The sequence below is a fragment of the Ambystoma mexicanum genome, chromosome 11, assembly GCF_040938575.1.
Source record: "Ambystoma mexicanum isolate Mex_15411 chromosome 11, UKY_AmexF1_1, whole genome shotgun sequence".
Classification (NCBI taxonomy): Eukaryota; Metazoa; Chordata; class Amphibia; order Caudata; family Ambystomatidae; genus Ambystoma; species Ambystoma mexicanum.
In genome coordinates, this window is record NC_090934.1 from 35,166,606 (window position 1) to 35,187,383 (window position 20,778).

At 53.0% G+C, this 20,778-nt stretch overlaps 1 protein-coding gene across 1 annotated transcript in view; it reads right to left on the reverse strand.

Moving 5' to 3' along the window:
* The window catches only part of LCK (LCK proto-oncogene, Src family tyrosine kinase), a 544,660-nt gene that overhangs the window by 273,813 nt on the left and 250,069 nt on the right, over window positions 1–20,778 (reverse strand). Inside the window, exon 5 of the mRNA XM_069622474.1 lies at window positions 12,007–12,105. Coding sequence (XP_069478575.1) covers window positions 12,007–12,105 — 99 coding nt within the window. The remainder of the gene's footprint in view (window positions 1–12,006; window positions 12,106–20,778) is intronic.

Consider the following 20,778-nt stretch of genomic DNA (forward strand, 5'->3'; position numbering starts at 1 on the left):
GACACTGACTCATGGCACAGATACCCACACTCTCAGCACAGTCACACTGACTCATGGCACGGATACTCAGACACTCAGCACAGTGACACTGACTCATGACACGGATACTCACACTCTCACTCAGCAGAGGGACACCGACCCATGGTGCGGATACTCACACTCTCAGCACAGGGACACTGACTCATGGTGCGGATACTCACACACTCTCTCAGCACAGTGACACTGACTCATGACACTGATGCTTACACACTCGCTCAGCACAGGCACACTGACTCATGGCATGGACACACACACTCTCAGCACAGTGACACTGACTCATGGCATGGATAATCACACTCTCCCTCAGCACAGTGACAATGACTGATGGCACCGATACACTCTCACTCAGCGCAGGAACACTGACTCATGGCACGGATACTCACACTCTCAGCACAGTGACATTGACTCATGGTACGATACTCACACTCTCAGCACCGTGACACGGACTCATGGTGTGGATACTCACACTCTCGCCAGGCACAGAGACACTGACTCATGGCACAGATACTCACACTCTCCATCAGCACAGTGAAACTGACTCATGGCACGGATACTCACACTCTCGCTCAGCACAGGGACACTGACTCATGGCACGGATACTCACACTATCAGCACAGTGACACTGACTCATGGCATGTGTACTCCCACTCTCTCTCAGCACAGTAACACTGACTCATGGCACAGATACTCACACACTGTCTCAGCACAGTGACACTGACCCATGGCACCGATGCTCACGCTCTCGCTCAGCACAGGCACACTGACTCATAGAATGGACACTCACACTCTCAGCACAGTGACACTGACTCAATGCATGGATACTCACACTCTCCATCAGCACAGTGAAACTGACTCATGGCACTGATACACACACTCTCCCTCAGCACAGTGAAATGTACTCATGCGTTGGATACTTACATTCGCTCTCGGGATAGTTAAACTGACTCATGGTGCGGATACTCACACTTCGCTAAGCACAGGGACACTGACTCATGGCATGGATACTCACACTCTCATCACAGTGACACTGACTCATGGTGCGGATACTCACACTCGCGCTCAGAACAGGGACGCTGACTCATGGCAAGGATACTCACACTCTCAGCACAGTGACACTGACTCATGGCACAGATAATCACACTCTCAGCACGGTGACAGTGACTCATGGCACGGATACTCACACTCTGAGCACAGTGACACTGACTCATGGCACAGATACTCACACTCTCTCTCAGCACGGTAACACTGACTGACTCATGGCACTGATACGCACACTCTCCCTCCGCACAGTGAAATGTACTCATGCATTGGATACTCACATTCTCTCTCAGCACAGTTAAACTGACTCATGGTGCGGATACTCACCCTTCGCTAAGCACAAGCACACTGACTCATGGCATGGATACTCACACTCTCATCACAGTGACACTGACTCATGGTGCAGATACTCACACTCTCGCTCAGCACAGGGACGCTGACTCATGGCAAGGATACTCACACTCTCAGCACAGTGACACTGACTCATGGCACAGATAATCACACTCTCAGCACGGTGACAGTGACTCATGGCACGGATACTCACACTCTCTCTCAGTAAAGTGAAACTGACTCATGGTGCGGATACTCACTCTCGCTCAGTACAGGGACACTGACTCGTGGCAATAATACTCACACTCTCAGCACAGTGACACTGACTCATGGTAAGGATACTCACACTCTCTCTCAGCACAGGGACACTGACTCATGGCACAGATGCACTCTCTGCACAGTGACACTGACTCATGGCACAGATATTCACACTCTCAGCACAGTGACACTGACTCACACACTCTCCCTCAGCACAGTGGAATGTACTCATGCATTGGATACTCACATTCTCTCTCAGCACAGTTAAAACGACTCATGGCATGGATACTCACACTCTCAGCACAGTGACACTGACTCATGGTGCGGATACTCACACTCTCGCTCCGCACAGGGACACTGACTCATGGCAAGGATACTCAGACTCTCAGCACAGTGACACTGACTCATGGCATGAATAATCACACTCTCCCTCAGCACAGTGACAATGACTGATGGCAAGGATACTCAGACTCTCAGCACAGTGACAGTGACTCATGGCACGGATACTCACACTCTCTCTCAGCAAAGCGAAACTGACTCATGGTGAGGATACTCACTCTCGCTCAGTACAGGGACACTAACTCATGGCATGCATACTCACACTCTCCATCAGCACACAGAAACTGACTCATGGCACTGATACACACACTCTCCCTCAGCACAGTGAAATGTACTCATGCATTGGATACTCACATTGGGCCTCATTACGACCCAGGCGGTAAGTTACCGCCTGGGCCGTGACTTTACCACCATGGCGTAAACTACGTTTACGCCATGGTGGTTGGCGGACTTACCGCCCCATTCCGAGGTTGGCGGGGCGGTAAATCCCCAATCCCCATTTACCCTTCCCCATTCCCATTTTTGCCCCATAGGGCATAATGGGAGTGGGGAAGGCGTTAATTACGCCACCGTAAATTACGGTGGCGTAATTAACTCCATGGTCCCTTAGCGCCATGGATTTTAACACCTGCTAAAAGCAGGTGTTAAATCCGCCATGGCGCTAAGGGACCTCGTACTCAGGCGGTAAGGGTCGGCGCTGTTTACGCCGCCGTAAAACCCTTACCGCCTGAGTCGTAATGCGGCCCATTCTCTCTCAGCACAGTTAAACTGACTCATGGTGCGGATACTCACACTTCGCTAAGCACAGGGACACTGACTCATGGCATGGATACTCACACTCTCATCACAGTGACACTGAACCATGGTGCAGATACTCACACTCTCGCTCAGCACAGGGACGCTGACTCATGGCAAGGATACTCACACTCTCAGCACAGTGACACTGACTCATGGCACAGATAATCACACTCTCAGCACGGTGACAGTGACTCATGGCACGGATTCTCACACTCTCTCTCAGCAAAGTGAAACTGACTCATGGTGCGGATACTCACTCTCGCTCAGTACAGGGACAATGACTCATGGCACAGATACTCACACTCTGAGCACAATGACACTGACTCATGGCACGGATACTCACACTCTCGCTCAGCACAGTGAAACAGACTTATGGCACAGATACTCACACTCTCTCTCAGCACGGTGACACTGACTGACTCATGGCACTGATACGCACACTCTCCCTCAACACAGTGAAACGGTCATGGCACAGATACTCACACTCTCCCTCAGTACTGTTACACTGACTCATGGCACAGATACTCACACTCTCAGCACAGTGACACTGACTCATGGTGCGGATACTCACACTCTCTGCATAGTGAAACTGGCTCATGGCACGGATACTCACAATCTCCCTCAGCACAGTGAAATTGACTCATGGCACAGATACTCACACTCTCCCTCAGTACAGTGACACTGACTCATGGCACAGATACTCACACTCTCCCTCAGTACAGTGACACTGACTCATGGCACAGATACCCACACTCTCAGCACAGTCACACTGACTCATGGCACGGATACTCAGACACTCAGCACAGTGACACTGACTCATGACACGGATACTCACACTCTCACTCAGCAGAGGGACACCGACCCATGGTGCGGATACTCACACTCTCAGCACAGGGACACTGACTCATGGTGCGGATACTCACACACTCTCTCAGCACAGTGACACTGACTCATGACACTGATGCTTACACTCTCGCTCAGCACAGGCACACTGACTCATGGCATGGACACACACACTCTCAGCACAGTGACACTGACTCATGGCATGGATAATCACACTCTCCCTCAGCACAGTGACAATGACTGATGGCACCGATACACTCTCACTCAGCGCAGGAACACTGACTCATGGCACGGATACTCACACTCTCAGCACAGTGACATTGACTCATGGTACGATACTCACACTCTCAGCACCGTGACACGGACTCATGGTGTGGATACTCACACTCTCGCCAGGCACAGAGACACTGACTCATGGCACAGATACTCACACTCTCAGCACAGTGACAGTGACTCATGGCATGGATACTCACACTCTCCATCAGCACAGTGAAACTGACTCATGGCACGGATACTCACACTCTCGCTCAGCACAGGGACACTGACTCATGGCACGGATACTCACACTATCAGCACAGTGACACTGACTCATGGCATGTGTACCCCCACTCTCTCTCAGCACAGTAACACTGACTCATGGCACAGATACTCACACACTGTCTCAGCACAGTGACACTGACCCATGGCACCGATGCTCACGCTCTCGCTCAGCACAGGCACACTGACTCATAGAATGGACACTCACACTCTCAGCACAGTGACACTGACTCAATGCATGGATACTCACACTCTCCATCAGCACAGTGAAACTGACTCATGGCACTGATACACACACTCTCCCTCAGCACAGTGAAATGTACTCATGCGTTGGATACTTACATTCGCTCTCGGGATAGTTAAACTGACTCATGGTGCGGATACTCACACTTCGCTAAGCACAGGGACACTGACTCATGGCATGGATACTCACACTCTCATCACAGTGACACTGACTCATGGTGCGGATACTCACACTCGCGCTCAGAACAGGGACGCTGACTCATGGCAAGGATACTCACACTCTCAGCACAGTGACACTGACTCATGGCACAGATAATCACACTCTCAGCACGGTGACAGTGACTCATGGCACGGATACTCACACTCTGAGCACAGTGACACTGACTCATGGCACGGATACTCACACTCTCCCTCAGCACAGTGAAACGGACTCATGGCACAGATACTCACACTCTCTCTCAGCACGGTAACACTGACTGACTCATGGCACTGATACGCACACTCTCCCTCCGCACAGTGAAATGTACTCATGCATTGGATACTCACATTCTCTCTCAGCACAGTTAAACTGACTCATGGTGCGGATACTCACCCTTCGCTAAGCACAAGCACACTGACTCATGGCATGGATACTCACACTCTCATCACAGTGACACTGACTCATGGTGCAGATACCCACACTCTCGCTCAGCACAGGGACGCTGACTCATGGCAAGGATACTCACACTCTCAGCACAGTGACACTGACTCATGGCACAGATAATCACACTCTCAGCACGGTGACAGTGACTCATGGCACGGATACTCACACTCTCTCTCAGAAAAGTGAAACTGACTCATGGTGCGGATACTCACTCTCGCTCAGTACAGGGACACTGACTCGTGGCAATAATACTCACACTCTCAGCACAGTGACACTGACTCATGGTAAGGATACTCACACTCTCTCTCAGCACAGGGACACTGATTCATGGCACAGATGCACTCTCTGCACAGTGACACTGACTCATGGCACAGATATTCACACTCTCAGCACAGTGACACTGACTCACACACTCTCCCTCAGCACAGTGAAATGTACTCATGCATTGGATACTCACATTCTCTCTCAGCACAGTTAAAACGACTCATGGCATGGATACTCACACTCTCAGCACAGTGACACTGACTCATGGTGCGGATACTCACACTCTCGCTCCGCACAGGGACACTGACTCATGGCAAGGATACTCAGACTCTCAGCACAGTGACACTGACTCATGGCATGAATAATCACACTCTCCCTCAGCACAGTGACAATGACTGATGGCAAGGATACTCAGACTCTCAGCACAGTGACAGTGACTCATGGCACGGATACTCACACTCTCTCTCAGCAAAGCGAAACTGACTCATGGTGAGGATACTCACTCTCGCTCAGTACAGGGACACTAACTCATGGCATGCATACTCACACTCTCCATCAGCACACAGAAACTGACTCATGGCACTGATACACACACTCTCCCTCAGCACAGTGAAATGTACTCATGCATTGGATACTCACATTGGGCCTCATTACGACCCAGGCGGTAAGTTACCGCCTGGGCCGTGACTTTACCACCATGGCGTAAACTACGTTTACGCCATGGTGGTTGGCGGACTTACCGCCCCATTCCGAGGTTGGCGGGGCGGTAAATCCCCAATCCCCATTTACCCTTCCCCATTCCCATTTTTGCCCCATAGGGCATAATGGGAGTGGGGAAGGCGTTAATTACGCCACCGTAAATTACGGTGGCGTAATTAACTCCATGGTCCCTTAGCGCCATGGATTTTAACACCTGCTAAAAGCAGGTGTTAAATCCGCCATGGCGCTAAGGGACCTCGTACTCAGGCGGTAAGGGTCGGCGCTGTTTACGCCGCCGTAAAACCCTTACCGCCTGAGTCGTAATGCGGCCCATTCTCTCTCAGCACAGTTAAACTGACTCATGGTGCGGATACTTACACTTCGCTAAGCACAGGGACACTGACTCATGGCATGGATACTCACACTCTCATCACAGTGACACTGAACCATGGTGCAGATACTCACACTCTCGCTCAGCACAGGGACGCTGACTCATGGCAAGGATACTCACACTCTCAGCACAGTGACACTGACTCATGGCACAGATAATCACACTCTCAGCACGGTGACAGTGACTCATGGCACGGATTCTCACACTCTCTCTCAGCAAAGTGAAACTGACTCATGGTGCGGATACTCACTCTCGCTCAGTACAGGGACAATGACTCATGGCACAGATACTCACACTCTGAGCACAATGACACTGACTCATGGCACGGATACTCACACTCTCCCTCAGCACAGTGAAATGTACTCATGCGTTGGATACTCACATTCGCTCTCGGGACAGTTAAACGGACTCATGGTGCGGATACTCACACTTCGCTAAGCACAGGGACACTGACTCATGGCATGGATACTCACACTCTCATCACAGTGACACTGACTCATGGTGCGGATACTCACACTCTCGCTCAGCACAGGGACGCTGACTCATGGCAAGGATACTCACACTCTCAGCACAGTGACACTGACTCATGGCACAGATAATCACACTCTCAGCACAGTGACAGTGACTCATGGCACGGATACTCACACTCTCTCTCAGAAAAGTTAAACTGACTCATGGTGCGGATACTCACTCTCGCTCAGTACAGGGACACTGACTCATGGCAGAGATACTCACACTCTCAGCACAGTGACACTGACTCATGGTAAGGATACTCACACTCTCGCTCAGCACAGGGACACTGACTCATGGCACAGATGCACTCTCAGCACAGTGACACTGACTCATTGCACGGATATTCACACTCTCAGCACAGTGACACTGACTCATGGCACTGATACACACACTGTCCCTCAGCACAGTGAAATGTACTCATGCATTGGATACTCACATTCTCTCTCAGCACAGTTAAACTGAATCATGGCATGGATACTCACACTCTCATCACAGTGACACTGACTCATGGTGCAGATACTCACACTCTCGCTCAGCACAGGGACGCTGACTCATGGCAAGGATACTCACACTCTCAGCACAGTGACACTGACTCATGGCACAGATAATCACACTCTCAGCACGGTGACAGTGACTCATGGCACGGATACTCACACTCTCTCAGAAAAGTGAAACTGACTCATGGTGCGGATACTCACTCTCGCTCAGTACAGGGACACTGACTCATGGCAGAGATACTCACACTCTCAGCACAGTGACACTGACTCATGGTAAGGATACTCACACTCTCGCTCAGCACAGGGACACTGACTCATGGCACAGATGCACTCTCAGCACAGTGACACTGACTCATGGCACGGATATTCACACCCTCAGCACAGTGACACTGACTCATGGCACTGATACACACACTCTCCCTCAGCACAGTGAAATGTACTCATGCATTGGATACTCACATTCTCTCTCAGCACAGTTAAACCGACTCATGGCATGGATACTCACACTCTCAGCACAGTGACACTGACTCATGGTGCGGATACTCACACTCTCGCTCCGCACAGGGACACTGACTCATGGGAAGGATACTCAGACTCTCAGCACAGCGACACTGACTCAAGGCATGAATAATCACACTCTCCCTCAGCACAGTGACAATGACTGATGGCAAGGATACTCAGACTCTCAGCACAGTGACAGTGACTCATGGCACGGATACTCACACTCTCTCTCAGCAAAGCGAAACTGACTCATGGTGCGGATACTTACTCTTGCTCAGTACAGGGACACTAACTCATGGCACAGATACTCACACTCTCAGCACAGTGACATTGACTCATGGCACGGATACTCACACTCTCAGCACAGTGACACTGACTCATAGTGTGGATACTCACACTCTCGCTCAGCACAGGGACACTGACTCATGGCACGGATAGTCTCACTCTCAGCACAGTGACTCTGGCTCATGGCGCAGATACTCACACTCTCTCTCAGCACGGTGACACTGACTGACTCATGGCACTGATACACACACTCTCCCTCAGCACAGTGAAACGGACTCATGGCACGGATACTCACACTCTCCCTCAGTACAGTTACACTGACTCATGGCACAGATACTCACACTCTCAGCACAGTGACACTGACTCATGGTTCGGATACTCACACTCTCAGCATAGTGAAACTGGCTCATGGCACGGATACTCACACTCTCTTCCAGCTCAGTGAAACTGGCTCATGGCACGGATACTCAGACTCTCCCTCAGTACAGTGACACTGACTCTCAGCACAGATACTCACACTCTCAGCACAGTGACACTGACTCATGGCACAGATACTCACACACTCAGCACAGTGACACTGACTCATGGCATGGATAATCACACTCTCCCTCAGCACAGTGACAATGACTCATGGCACAGATACTCACACTCTCAGCACAGTGACACTGACTTATGGTGTGGATACTCACACTCTCGCTCAGCACAGGGACACTGACTCATGGCACAGATACTCACACTCTCAGCACAGTGAAACTGACTCATGGCACGGATACTCACACTCTCCCTCAGCACAGTAAAACTGACTCATGGTGCGGATACTCACACACTCTCTCAGCACAGTGAAATGTACTCATGCATTGGATACTCACATTCTCTCTCAGTACAGTTAAACCAACTCATGGCATGGATACTCACACTCTCAGCACAGTGACACTGACTCATGACATGGATAATCACACTCTCAACACAGTGACAGTGACTCATGGCACGGATACTCACACTCTCTCTCAGAAAAGTGAAACTGACTCATGGTGCGGATACTCACTCTCGCTCAGTACAGGGACACTGACTCATGGCACAGATACTCACACTCTGAGCACAGTGACACTGACTCATGGCACGGATATTCACACTCTCCCTCAGCACAGTGAAACGGACTCATGGCGCAGATACTCACACTCTCTCTCAGCACGGTGACACTGACTGACTCATGGCACTGATACTCACACTCTCCCTCAACACAGTGAAACTGACTCATGGCACGGATACTCACACTCTCCCTCAGTACAGTTACACTGATTCATGGCACAGATACTCTCAGCATAGTGACACTGACTCATGGTGCGGATACCCACACTCTCTGCATAGTGAAACTGGCTCATGGCACGGATACTCACTATCTCCCTCAGCACAGTGAAACTGACTCATGGCACAGATACTCACACTCTCCCTCAGTGCAGTGACACTCACTCATGGCACAGATACTCACACTCTCAGCACAGTGACACTAACTCATGGCACGGATACTCACACACACAGCACAGTGACACTGATTCATGACACGGATACTCACACTCTCGCTCAGCACAGGGACACTGACACATGGTGTGGATACTCAAACACTCTCTCAGCACAGTGACACTGACTCATGACACCGATGCTTACACTCTCACTCAGCACAGGCACACTGACTCATGGCATGGACACTCACACTCTCAGCACAGTGACATTGCCTCATGGCATGGATAATCACACTCTCCCTCAGCACAGTGACAATGACTGATGGCACCGATACTCACATTCTCGCTCATCACAGGGACACTGACTCATGGCACGGATACTCACACTCTCAGCACAGTAACACTGACTCATGGTACGGATACTCACACTCTCAGCACTGTGACACTGACTCATGGTGTGGATATTTACACTCTCGCTCAGCACAGAGACACTGACTCATGGCACAGATACTCATACTCTCAGCACAGTGACAGTGACTCATGGCACGGATACTCACACTCTCTCTCAGAACAGTGAAACTGACTCGTGGCACTGATACTCACAATCTCTCTTAGCACGGTGACACTGACTCATGGTGCGGATAGTCACTCTCGCTCAGTACAGGGACACAGACTCATGGCACAGATACTCACACTCTCAGCACAGTGACACTGACTCATGGTGTGGATACTCACACTCTCGCTCAGCACAGGGACACTGACTCATGGCAGAGATACTCACACTCTCAGCACAGTGACACTGACTCATGGCACGGATACTCACACTCTCAGCACAGTGACACTGACTCATGGTGTGGATACTCACACTCTCGCTCAGCACAGGGACACTGACTCATGGCACAGATACTCACACTCTCAGCACAGCGACACTGACTCATGGAGCAGATAGTCACACACTCTCTCAGCACGGTGACACTTACTGACTCATGGTGCTGATACTCACACTCTCCCTCAACACAGTGAAACAGACTCATGGCACGGATACTCACACTCTCCTTCAGTGCAGTTACACTGACTCATGGCACAGATACTCACTCTCAGCACAGTGACACTGACTCGTGGTGCGGATATTCACACTCTCAGCACAGTGACACTGACTCATGGCACAGATACTCACACTCTCTTTCAGCACAGTGAAACGGACTCATGGCACGGATACTCACACTCTTCCTCAGTACACTGAAACTGACTCATGGCACGATTACTCACACTCTCAGCAAAGTGACACTGAATCATGGCACGGATTCTCACACTCTCTCTCAGTATAGTGAAACGAACTCATGGCACACATTCTCACACTCTCCCTCAGTACAGTGACACTGACTTATGGCACAGATACTCACACTCTCAGCACAGTGACACTGACTCATGGCACGGATACTCACACACTCAGCACAGTGACACTGACTCATGACACGGATACTCACACTCTCGCTCAGCACAGGGACACTGACCCATGGTGCGGAAACTTACACTCTCAGCACAGGGACACTGACTCATGGTGCGGATACTGACACGCTCTCTCAGCACAGCGACATGATTCATGACACTGATGCTTACACTCTCGTTCAGCACAGGCACACTGACTCATGGCATGGACACTCACACTCTCAGCACAGTGAAACTGACTCATGGCATGGATACTCCCACTCTCTCTTAGCACAGTGAAACTGACTCATGGCACCGACACTCACACTCTCGCTCAGCACAGGGACACTGACTCATGGCACAGATACTCACACTCTCAGCACAGTGACACTGACTCATGGCACGGATACTCACATTCTCACCACAGTGACACTGACTCATGGTGTGGATACTCACACTCGCTCAGCACAGAGACACTGACTCATGGCACAGATACTCACACTCTCAGCACAGTGACACTGACTCATGGCGCAGATACTCACGCTCTCAGCACGGTGACACTGACTTACTCATGGCACGGTTACTCACACTCTCCCTCAACACAGTGAAACGGACTCATGGCACGGATACTCACACTCTCCCTCAGCACGGTGACACTGACTGACTCATGGCACGGATACTCACACTCTCGCTAAGCACAGGGACACTGACTCATGGCATGGATACTCATACTCTCAGCACAGTGACACTGACTCATGGCGTGGATACTCACACTCTCGCTCCGCACACGGACAGTGACTCATGGCAAGGGTACTCACACTCTCTCTCAGCACAGTGACACTGACTCATAGCACGTAGATAAACAGGAAGTAAGAACGGAAGAGTCACATGAATACTCACGGTTCCGGTTCCAGGCTATTCAGCAAGGCGACGAAGTTAAAGGGAATGAAGCCACTCTCTCCGGTATTGAGTGACTGCGCCTTCCACCACTCGCCCTGTCTGATAGCAGAGAGTAGGGTTACTTCAGGTGATTCTCCATGAGCAGGGAGGACGCTCCATAGTAAGGATTCCCCCCTCCCCCATGCGGGTGACTGAGAGGAGTGGACCCTACCCATATGAGGGTGACTGAGAGGAGTGGACCCTTCCCATATGTGGGTGACCGAGAGGTGGGGACCCTTCCCATATGAGGGTGACTGAGATGAGTGGACCCTTCCCATATGTGGGTGACTGAGAGGTGGGGACCCTTCCCATATGTGGGTGACTGAGAGGAGTGCGCCCTTCCCCCATGTGGGTGACTGAGAGGAGTGGACCCTTCCCATATGTGGGTGACTGAGAGGAGTGGACCCTTCCCATATGTAGGTGACTGAGAGGTGGGGACCCTTCCCATATGAGGGTGACTGAGAGGAGTGGACCCTTCCCATATGTGGGCGACTGAGAGGTGGGGACCCTTCCCATATGCAGGTGACTGAGAAGTGTGGACCCTTCCCATATGAGGGTGACTGAGAGGAGTGCGCCCTTCCCCCATGTGGGTGACTGAGAGGAGTGGACCCTTCCCATATGTGGGTGACTGAAAGGTGGGGACCCTTCCCATATGTGGGTGACTGAGAGGAGTGGACACTTCACATATGTGGGTGACTGAGAGAAGTGGACACTTCCCATATGTGGGTGACTGAGAGGAGTGGACACTTCCCATATGTGGGTGACTGAGAAGTATGGACCCTTCCCATATGTGGGTGACTGAGAGGAGTGGACACTTCCCATATGTGGGTGACTGAGAGGAGTGGGCCCTTCCCCCATGTGGGTGACTTAGAGGGGTGGACCCTTCCCATATGAGGGTGAATGAGAGGAGTGCGCCCTTCCTCCATGTGGGTGACTGAGAGGAGTGGACCCTTCCCATATGAGGGTGACTGAGAGGAGTGGGCCCTTCCCCCATGTGGGTGACTTAGAGGAGTGGACCCTTCCCATATGAGGGTGACTGAGAGGAGTGTGCCCTTCCCATATGAGGGTGACTGAGAGGAGTGGAACATTCCGATATTTAGGTGACTGAGAGGAGTGGGCCCTTCCCCCATGTGGGTGACTGAGAGGAGTGGACCCTTCCCATATGAGGGTGACTGAGAGGAGTGGACCCTTCCCATATGCAGGTGACTGAGAGGAGTGGGCCCTTCCCCCATGTGGGTGACTGAGAGGAGTGGGCCCTTCCCCCATGTGGGTGACTGAGAGGAGTGGACCCTTCCCATATGAGGGTGACTGAGAGGAGTGGGCCCTTCCCATATGTGGGTGACAGCAGTGGGCCCTTCCCATATGCGGGTGACTGAGAGGAGTGGACACTTCCCATATGTGGGTGACTGAGAAGTGTGGACCCTTCCCATATGTGGGTGACTGAGAGGAGTGGACACTTCCCATATGAGGGTGACTGAGAGGAGTGGGCCCTTCCCCCATGTGGGTGACTGAGAGGAGTGGACCCTTCCCATATGAGGGTGACTGAGAGGAGTGGACCCTTCCCATATGCAGGTGACTGAGAGGAGTGGGCCCTTCCCCAATGTGGGTGACTGAGAGGAGTGGAACCTTCCCATATGTGGGTGACTGAGAGGAGTGGGCCCTTCCCATATGTGGGTGGCAGCAGTGGGCCCTTCCCATATGCGGGTGACTGAGAGGAGTGGGCCCTTCCCATATGTGGGTGACAGCAGTGGGCCCTTCCCATATGCGGGTGACTGGGAGGAGTGGACCCTTCCCATATGTGGGTGACTGAGAGGAGTGGATCCTTCCCATATGTGGGTGACTGGGAGGAGTTGGCCCTTTCCATATGTGGTTGACTGAGAAGTGTGGACACTTCCCATATGTGGGTGACTGAGAGGAGTTGGCCCTTTTCATGTGTGCTTGACTGAGAGGTGTGGGCCCTTCCCATATGTGGGTGACTGAGAGGAGTGGACCCTTCCCATATGAGGGTGACTTAGAGGAGTGGGCCCTTCTCATATGTGGGTGACAGCAGTGGGCCCTTCCCATATGTGGGTGACAGCAGTGGGCCCTTCCCATATGCGGGAGACTGAGAGGAGTGGACACTTCCCATATGTGGGTGACTGAGAGGAGTGGACCCTTCCCATATGTGGGTGACTGAGAGGAGTGGACACTTGCCATATGTGGGTGACTGAGAAGTGTGGACGCTTCCCATATGTGGTGACTGAGAGGAGTAGACGCTTCCCATATGAGGGTGACTGAGAGGAGTGGACACTTCTCATATGTGGGTGACTGAGAAGTGTGGACCCTTCCCATATGAGGGTGACTGAGAGGAGTGGACACTTCTCATATGTGGGTGACTGAGAAGTGTGGACCCTTCCCATATGTGGGTGACTGAGAGGAGTGGACACTTCCCATATGTGGGTGACTGAGAAGTGTGGACCCTTCCCATATGTGGGTGACTGAGAGGAGTTGGCCCTTTCCATATGTGGGTGACTGAGAGGTGTGGGCCATTCCCATATGTGGGTGACTGAGAGGAGTGGACACTTCCCATATGTGGGTGACTGAGAGGAGTTGGTCCTTTCCATATGTGGGTGACTGAGAGGTGTGGGCCCTTCAATTATGTGGGTGACTGAGAGGAGTCGACGCTTCCCATATGAGGGTGACTGAGAGGAGTGGGCCCTTCCCCCATGTGGGTGACTGAGAGGAGAGGACCCTTCCCATATGAGGGTGACTGAGAGGAGTGGGCCCTTCCCCCATGTGGGTGACTGAGAGGAGTGGACCCTTCCCATATGAGGGTGACTGAGAGGTGTGGGCCCTTCCCACATGTGGGTGACTGAGAGGAGTGGACCATTCCCCCATGTGGGTGACTGAGAGGAGTGGACCCTTCCCATATGAGGGTGACTGAGAGGAGTGGGCCCTTCCCATATGTGGGTGACAGCAGTGGGCCCTTCCCATATGTGGGTGACTGAGAGGTGGGGACCCTTCCCATATGTGGGTGACTGAGAGGAGTGGAACCTTCCCATATGAGGGTGACTGAGAGGAGTGGGCCCTTCCCATATGTCGGTGACAGCAGTGGGTCCTTCCCATATGAGGGTGACTGAGAGGTGGGGACCCTTCCCATATGTGGGTGACTGAGAGGAGTTGGCCCTTTCCATATGTGGGTGACTGAGAAATGTGGACCCTTCCCATATGTGGGTGACTGAGAGGAGTGGACACTTCCCATATGTGGGTGACTGAGAAGTGTGGACCCTTCCCATATGAAGGTGACTGAGAGGAGTGCGCCCTTCCCCCATGTGGGTGACTGAGAGGAGTGGACCCTTCCCATATGAGGGTGACTGAGAGGTGGGGACCCTTCCCATATGTGGGTGACTGAGGGGAGTTGGCCATTTCCATATGTGGGTGACTGAGAAGTGTGGACCCTTCCCATATGTGGGTGACTGAGAGGAGTGGACACTTCCCATATGTGGGTGACTGAGAAGTGTGGACCCTTCCCATATGAGGGTGACTGAGAGGAGTGCGCCCTTCCCCCATGTGGGTGACTGAGAGGAGTGGACCATTCCCATATGAGGGTGACTGAGAGGAGTGGGCCCTTCCCCCATGTGGGTGACTGAGAGGAGTGGACCCTCTCCATATGAGGGTGACTGAGAGGAGTGGGCCCTTCCCATATGAGGGTGACTGAGAGGAGTGGGCCCTTCCCATATGAGGGTGAATGAGAGGAGTGGAACCTTCCCATATTTAGGTGACTGAGAGGAGTGGACACTTCCCATATGTGGGTGACTGAGAAGTATGGACCTTTCCCATATGAGGGTGACTGAGAGGAGTGCGCCCTTCCCCCATGTGGGTGACTGAGAGGAGTGGACCATTCCCCCATGTGGGTGACTGAGAGGAGTGGACCCTTCCCATATGAGGGTGACTGAGAGGAGTGGGCCCTTCCCATATGAGGGTGACTGAGAGGAGTGGGAACTTCCCATATGAGGGTGATTGAGAGGAGTGGAACCTTCCCATATTTAGGTGACTGAGAGGAGTGGGCCCTTCCCCCATGTGGGTGACTGAGAGGAGTGGACCCTTCCCATATGAGGGTGACTGAGAGGAGTGAACACTTCCCATATGTGGGTGACTGAGAGGAGTGGGCCCTTCCCATATGAGGGTGACTGAGAGGAGTGGAACCTTCCCATATGCAGTTGACTGTGAGGAGTGGGCCCTTCCTCTATGTGGGTGACTGAGAGGAGTGGAACCTTCCCATATGAGGGTGACTGAGAGGAGTGGGCCCTTCCCATATGTTGGTGACAGAAGTGGGCCCTTCCCATATGTGGGTGACTGAGAGGAGTGGACACTTCCCATATGAGGGTGACTGAGAAGTGTGGACCCTTCCCATATGTGGGTGACTGAGAAGTGTGGACACAACCCATATGTGGGTGACTGCGAAGTGTGGACCCTTCCCATATGCGGGTGACTGGGAGGAGTGGACACTTCCCATATGTGGGTGACTGGGAAATGTGGACCCTTCCCATATGTGGGTGACTGAGAGGAGTGGGCCCTTCCCATATGAGGGTGACTGAGAGGAGTGAACACTTCCCATATGTGGGTGACTGAGAGGAGTGGGCCCTTCCCATATGAGGGTGACTGAGAGGAGTGGACACTTCCCAAATTTAGGTGACTGAGAGGAGTTGGCTCTTTCCATATGTGGGTGACTGAGAAGTGTGGACCCTTCCTATATGTGGGTGACTGAGAGGAGTGGACACTTCCATATGCGGGTGACTGAGAAGTGTGGACCCTTCCCATATGTGGGTGACTGAGAGGAGTGGACACTTCCCATATGTGGGTGACTGAGAAGTGTGGATCCTTCCCATATGAGGGTGACTGAGAGGAGTGCGCCCTTCCCCCATGTGGGTGACTGAGATGAGCGAACCCTTCCCATATGAGGGTGACTGAGAGGTGGGGACCCTTCCCATATGTGGGTGACTGAGAGGAGTTGGCCCTTTCCATATGTGGGTGACTGAGAAGTGTGGACCCTTTCCATATGTGGGTGACTGAGAGGAGTGAACACTTCCCATATGTGGGTGACTGAGAAGTGTGGACCCTTCCCATATGAGGGTGACTGAGAGGAGTGCGCCCTTCCCCCCGTGGGTGACTGAGAGGAGTGGACCATTCCCATATGAGGGTGACTGAGAGGAGTGGGCCCTTCCCCCATGTGGGTGACTGAGAGGAGTGGACCCATCCCATATGAGGGTGACTGAGAGGAGTGGGCCCTTCCCATATGAGGGTGACTGAGAGGAGTGGGCCCTTCCCATATGAGGATGACTAAGAGGAGTGGAACCTTCCCATATTTAGGTGACTGAGAGGAGTGGGCCCTTCCTCCATGTGGGTGACTGAGAGGAGTGGGCCCTTCCCCCATGTGGGTGACTGAGAGGAGTGGGACCTTCCCATATGAGGGTGACTGAGAGGAGTGGGCCCTTCCCATATGTGGGTGACAGCAGTGGGCCCTTCCCATGTGTGGGTGACTGAGAGGAGTGGCCACTTCCCATATGAGGGTGACTGAGAGGAGTGGGCCCTCCCATATGTGGGTGACAGCAGTGGGCCCTTCCCATATGTGGGTGACTGAGAGGAGTGGACACTTCCCATATTAGGGTGACTGAGAGGTGGGGACCCTTCCCATATGTGGGTGACTGAGAGGAGGTGGCCCCTTCCATATGTGGGTGACTGAGAAGTGTGGACCCTTCCCATATGTGGGTGACTGAGAGGAGTGGGTCCTTCCCCCATGTGGGTGACTGAGAGGAGTGGAACCTTCCCATATGAGGGTGACTGAGAGGAGTGGGCCCTTCCCATATGTGGGTGACAGCAGTGGGCCCTTCCCATATGTGGGTGACTGAGAGGAGTGGACACTTCCCATATGAGGGTGACTGAGAGTTGGGGACCCTTCCCATATGTGGGTGACTGAGAGGAGCTGGCCCTTTCCATATGTGGGTGACTGAGAAGTGTGGACCCTTCCCATATGTGGGTGACTGAGAGGAGTGGACACTTCCCATATGTGGGTGACTGAGAAGTGTGGACCCTTCCCATATGAGGGTGACTGAGAGGAGTGCGCCCTTCCCCCATGTGGGTGACTGAGAGGAGTGGACCCTTCCCATATGAGGGTGACTGAGAGGTGGGGACCCTTCCCATATGTGGGTGACTGAGGGGAGTTGGCCCTTTCCATATGTGGGTGACTGAGAAGTGTGGACCCTTCCCATATGTGGGTGACTGAGAGGAGTGGACACTTCCCATATGTGGGTGACTGAGAAGTGTGGACCCTTCCCATATGAGGGTGACTGAGAGGAGTGCGCCCTTCCCCCATGTGGGTGACTGAGAGGAGTGGACCCTTCCCATATGAGGGTGACTGAGAGGAGTGGGCCCTTCCCATATGAGGGTGACTGAGAGGAGTGGGCCCTTCCCATATGAGGGTGAATGAGAGGAGTGGAACCTTCCCATATTTAGGTGACTGAGAGGAGTGGGCCCTTCCTCCATGTGGGTGACTGAGAGGAGTGGGCCCTTCCCCCATGTGGGTGACTGAGAGGAGTGGAACCTTCCCATTTGAGGTTGACTGAGAGGAGTGGGCCCTTCCCATATGTGGGTGACAGCAGTGGGCCCTTCCCATGTGTGGGTGACCGAGAGGAGTGGACACTTCCCATATGAGGGTGACTGAGAGGTGGGGACCCTTCCCATATGTGGGTGACTGAGAGGAGTTGGCCCTTTCCATATGTGGGTGACTGAGAAGTGTGGACCCTTCCCATATGTGGGTGACTGAGAGGAGTGGGTCCTTCCCCCATGTGGGTGACTGAGAGGAGTGGAACCTTCCCATATGAGGGTGACTGAGAGGAGTGGGCCCTTCCCATATGTGGGTGACTGAGAGGAGTTGGCCCTTTCCGTATGTGGGTGACTGAGAATTGTGGACCCTTCCCATATGTGGGTGACTGAGAGGAGTGGACACTTCCCATATGTGGGTGACTGAGATGAGCGAACCCTTCCCATATGAGGGTGACTGAGAGGAGTGCGCCCTTCCCCCATGTGGGTGACTAAGAGGAGTGGACCCTTCCCATATGAGGGTGACTGAGAGGTGGGGACCCTTCCCATATGTGGGTGACTGAGGGGAGTTGACCCTTTCCATATGTGGGTGACTGAGAAGTGTGGACCCTTCCCATATGTGGGTGACTGAGAGGAGTGGACACTTCCCATATGTGGGTGACTGAGAAGTGTGGACCCTTCCCATATGAGGGTGACTGAGAGGAGTGCGCCCTTCCCCCATGTGGGTGACTGAGAGGAGTGGACCATTCCCCCATGTGGGTGACTGAGAGGAGTGGACCCTTCCCATATGAGGGTGACTGAGAGGAGTGGGCCCTTCCCATATGTGGGTGACAGCAGTGGGCCCTTCCCATATGTGGGTGACTGAGAGGAGTGGACACTTCCCATATGAGGGTGACTGAGAGGTGGGGACCCTTCCCATATGTGGGTGACTGAGAGGAGTTGGCACCTTCCATATGTGGGTGACTGAGAAGTGTGGACCCGTCCCATATGTGGGTGACTGAGAGGAGTGGGCCCTTCCCCCATGTGGGTGACTGAGAGGAGTGGAACCTTCCCATATGAGGGTGACTGAGAGGAGTGGGCCCTTCCCATATGTGGATGACAGCAGTGGGCCCTTCCCATATGTGGGTGACTGAGAGGAGTGGACACTTCCCATATGAGGGTGACTGAGAGCTGGGGACCCTTCCCATATGTGGGTGACTGAGAGGAGTGGACACTTCCCATATGTGGGTGACTGAGAAGTGTGGACCCTTCCCATATGAGGGTGACTGAGAGGAGTGCGCCCTTCCCCATGTGGGTGACTGAGAGGAGTGGACCCTTCCCATATGAGGGTGACTGAGAGGTGGGGACCCTTCCCATATGTGGGTGACTGAGGGGAGTTGGCCCTTTCCATATGTGGGTGACTGAGAAGTGTGGACCCTTCCCATATGTGGGTACTGAGAGGAGTGGACACTTCCCATATGTGGGTGACTGAGAGGAGTGCGCCCTTCCCCCATATGGGTGACTGAGAGGAGTGGACCCTTCCCATATGAGGGTGACTGAGAGGAGTGGGCCCTTCCCCCATGTGGGTGACTGAGAGGAGTGGACCCTTCCCATATGAGGGTGACTGAGAGGAGTGGGCCCTTCCCATATGAGGGTGACTGAGAGGAGTGGGCCCTTCCCATATGAGGGTGGCTGAGAGGAGTGGAACCTTCCCATATTTAGGTGACTGAGAGGAGTGGGCCCTTCCCCCATGTGGGTGACTGAGAGGAGTGGACCCTTCCCATATGAGGGTGACTGAGAGGAGTGGACCCTTCCCATATGCAGGTGACTGAGAGGAGTGGGACCTTCCCCCATGTGGGTGACTGAGAGGAGTGGAACCTTCCCATATGAGGGTGACTGAGAGCAGTGGGCTCTTCCCATATGTGGGTGACTGAGAGGAGTTGGCCCTTTCCATATGTGGGTGACTGAGAAGTGTGGACCCTTCCCATATGTGGGTGACTGAGAGGAGCTGGCCCTTTCCATATGCAAGTGACTGAGAGGTGTGGGCCCTTCCCATATGTGGGTGACTGAGAAGAGTTGGCCCTTTCCATATGTGGGTGACTGGGAGGAATGGACACTTCCCTTATGTGGGTGACTGAGAAGTGTGGACCCTTCCCATATGTGGGTGACTGGGAG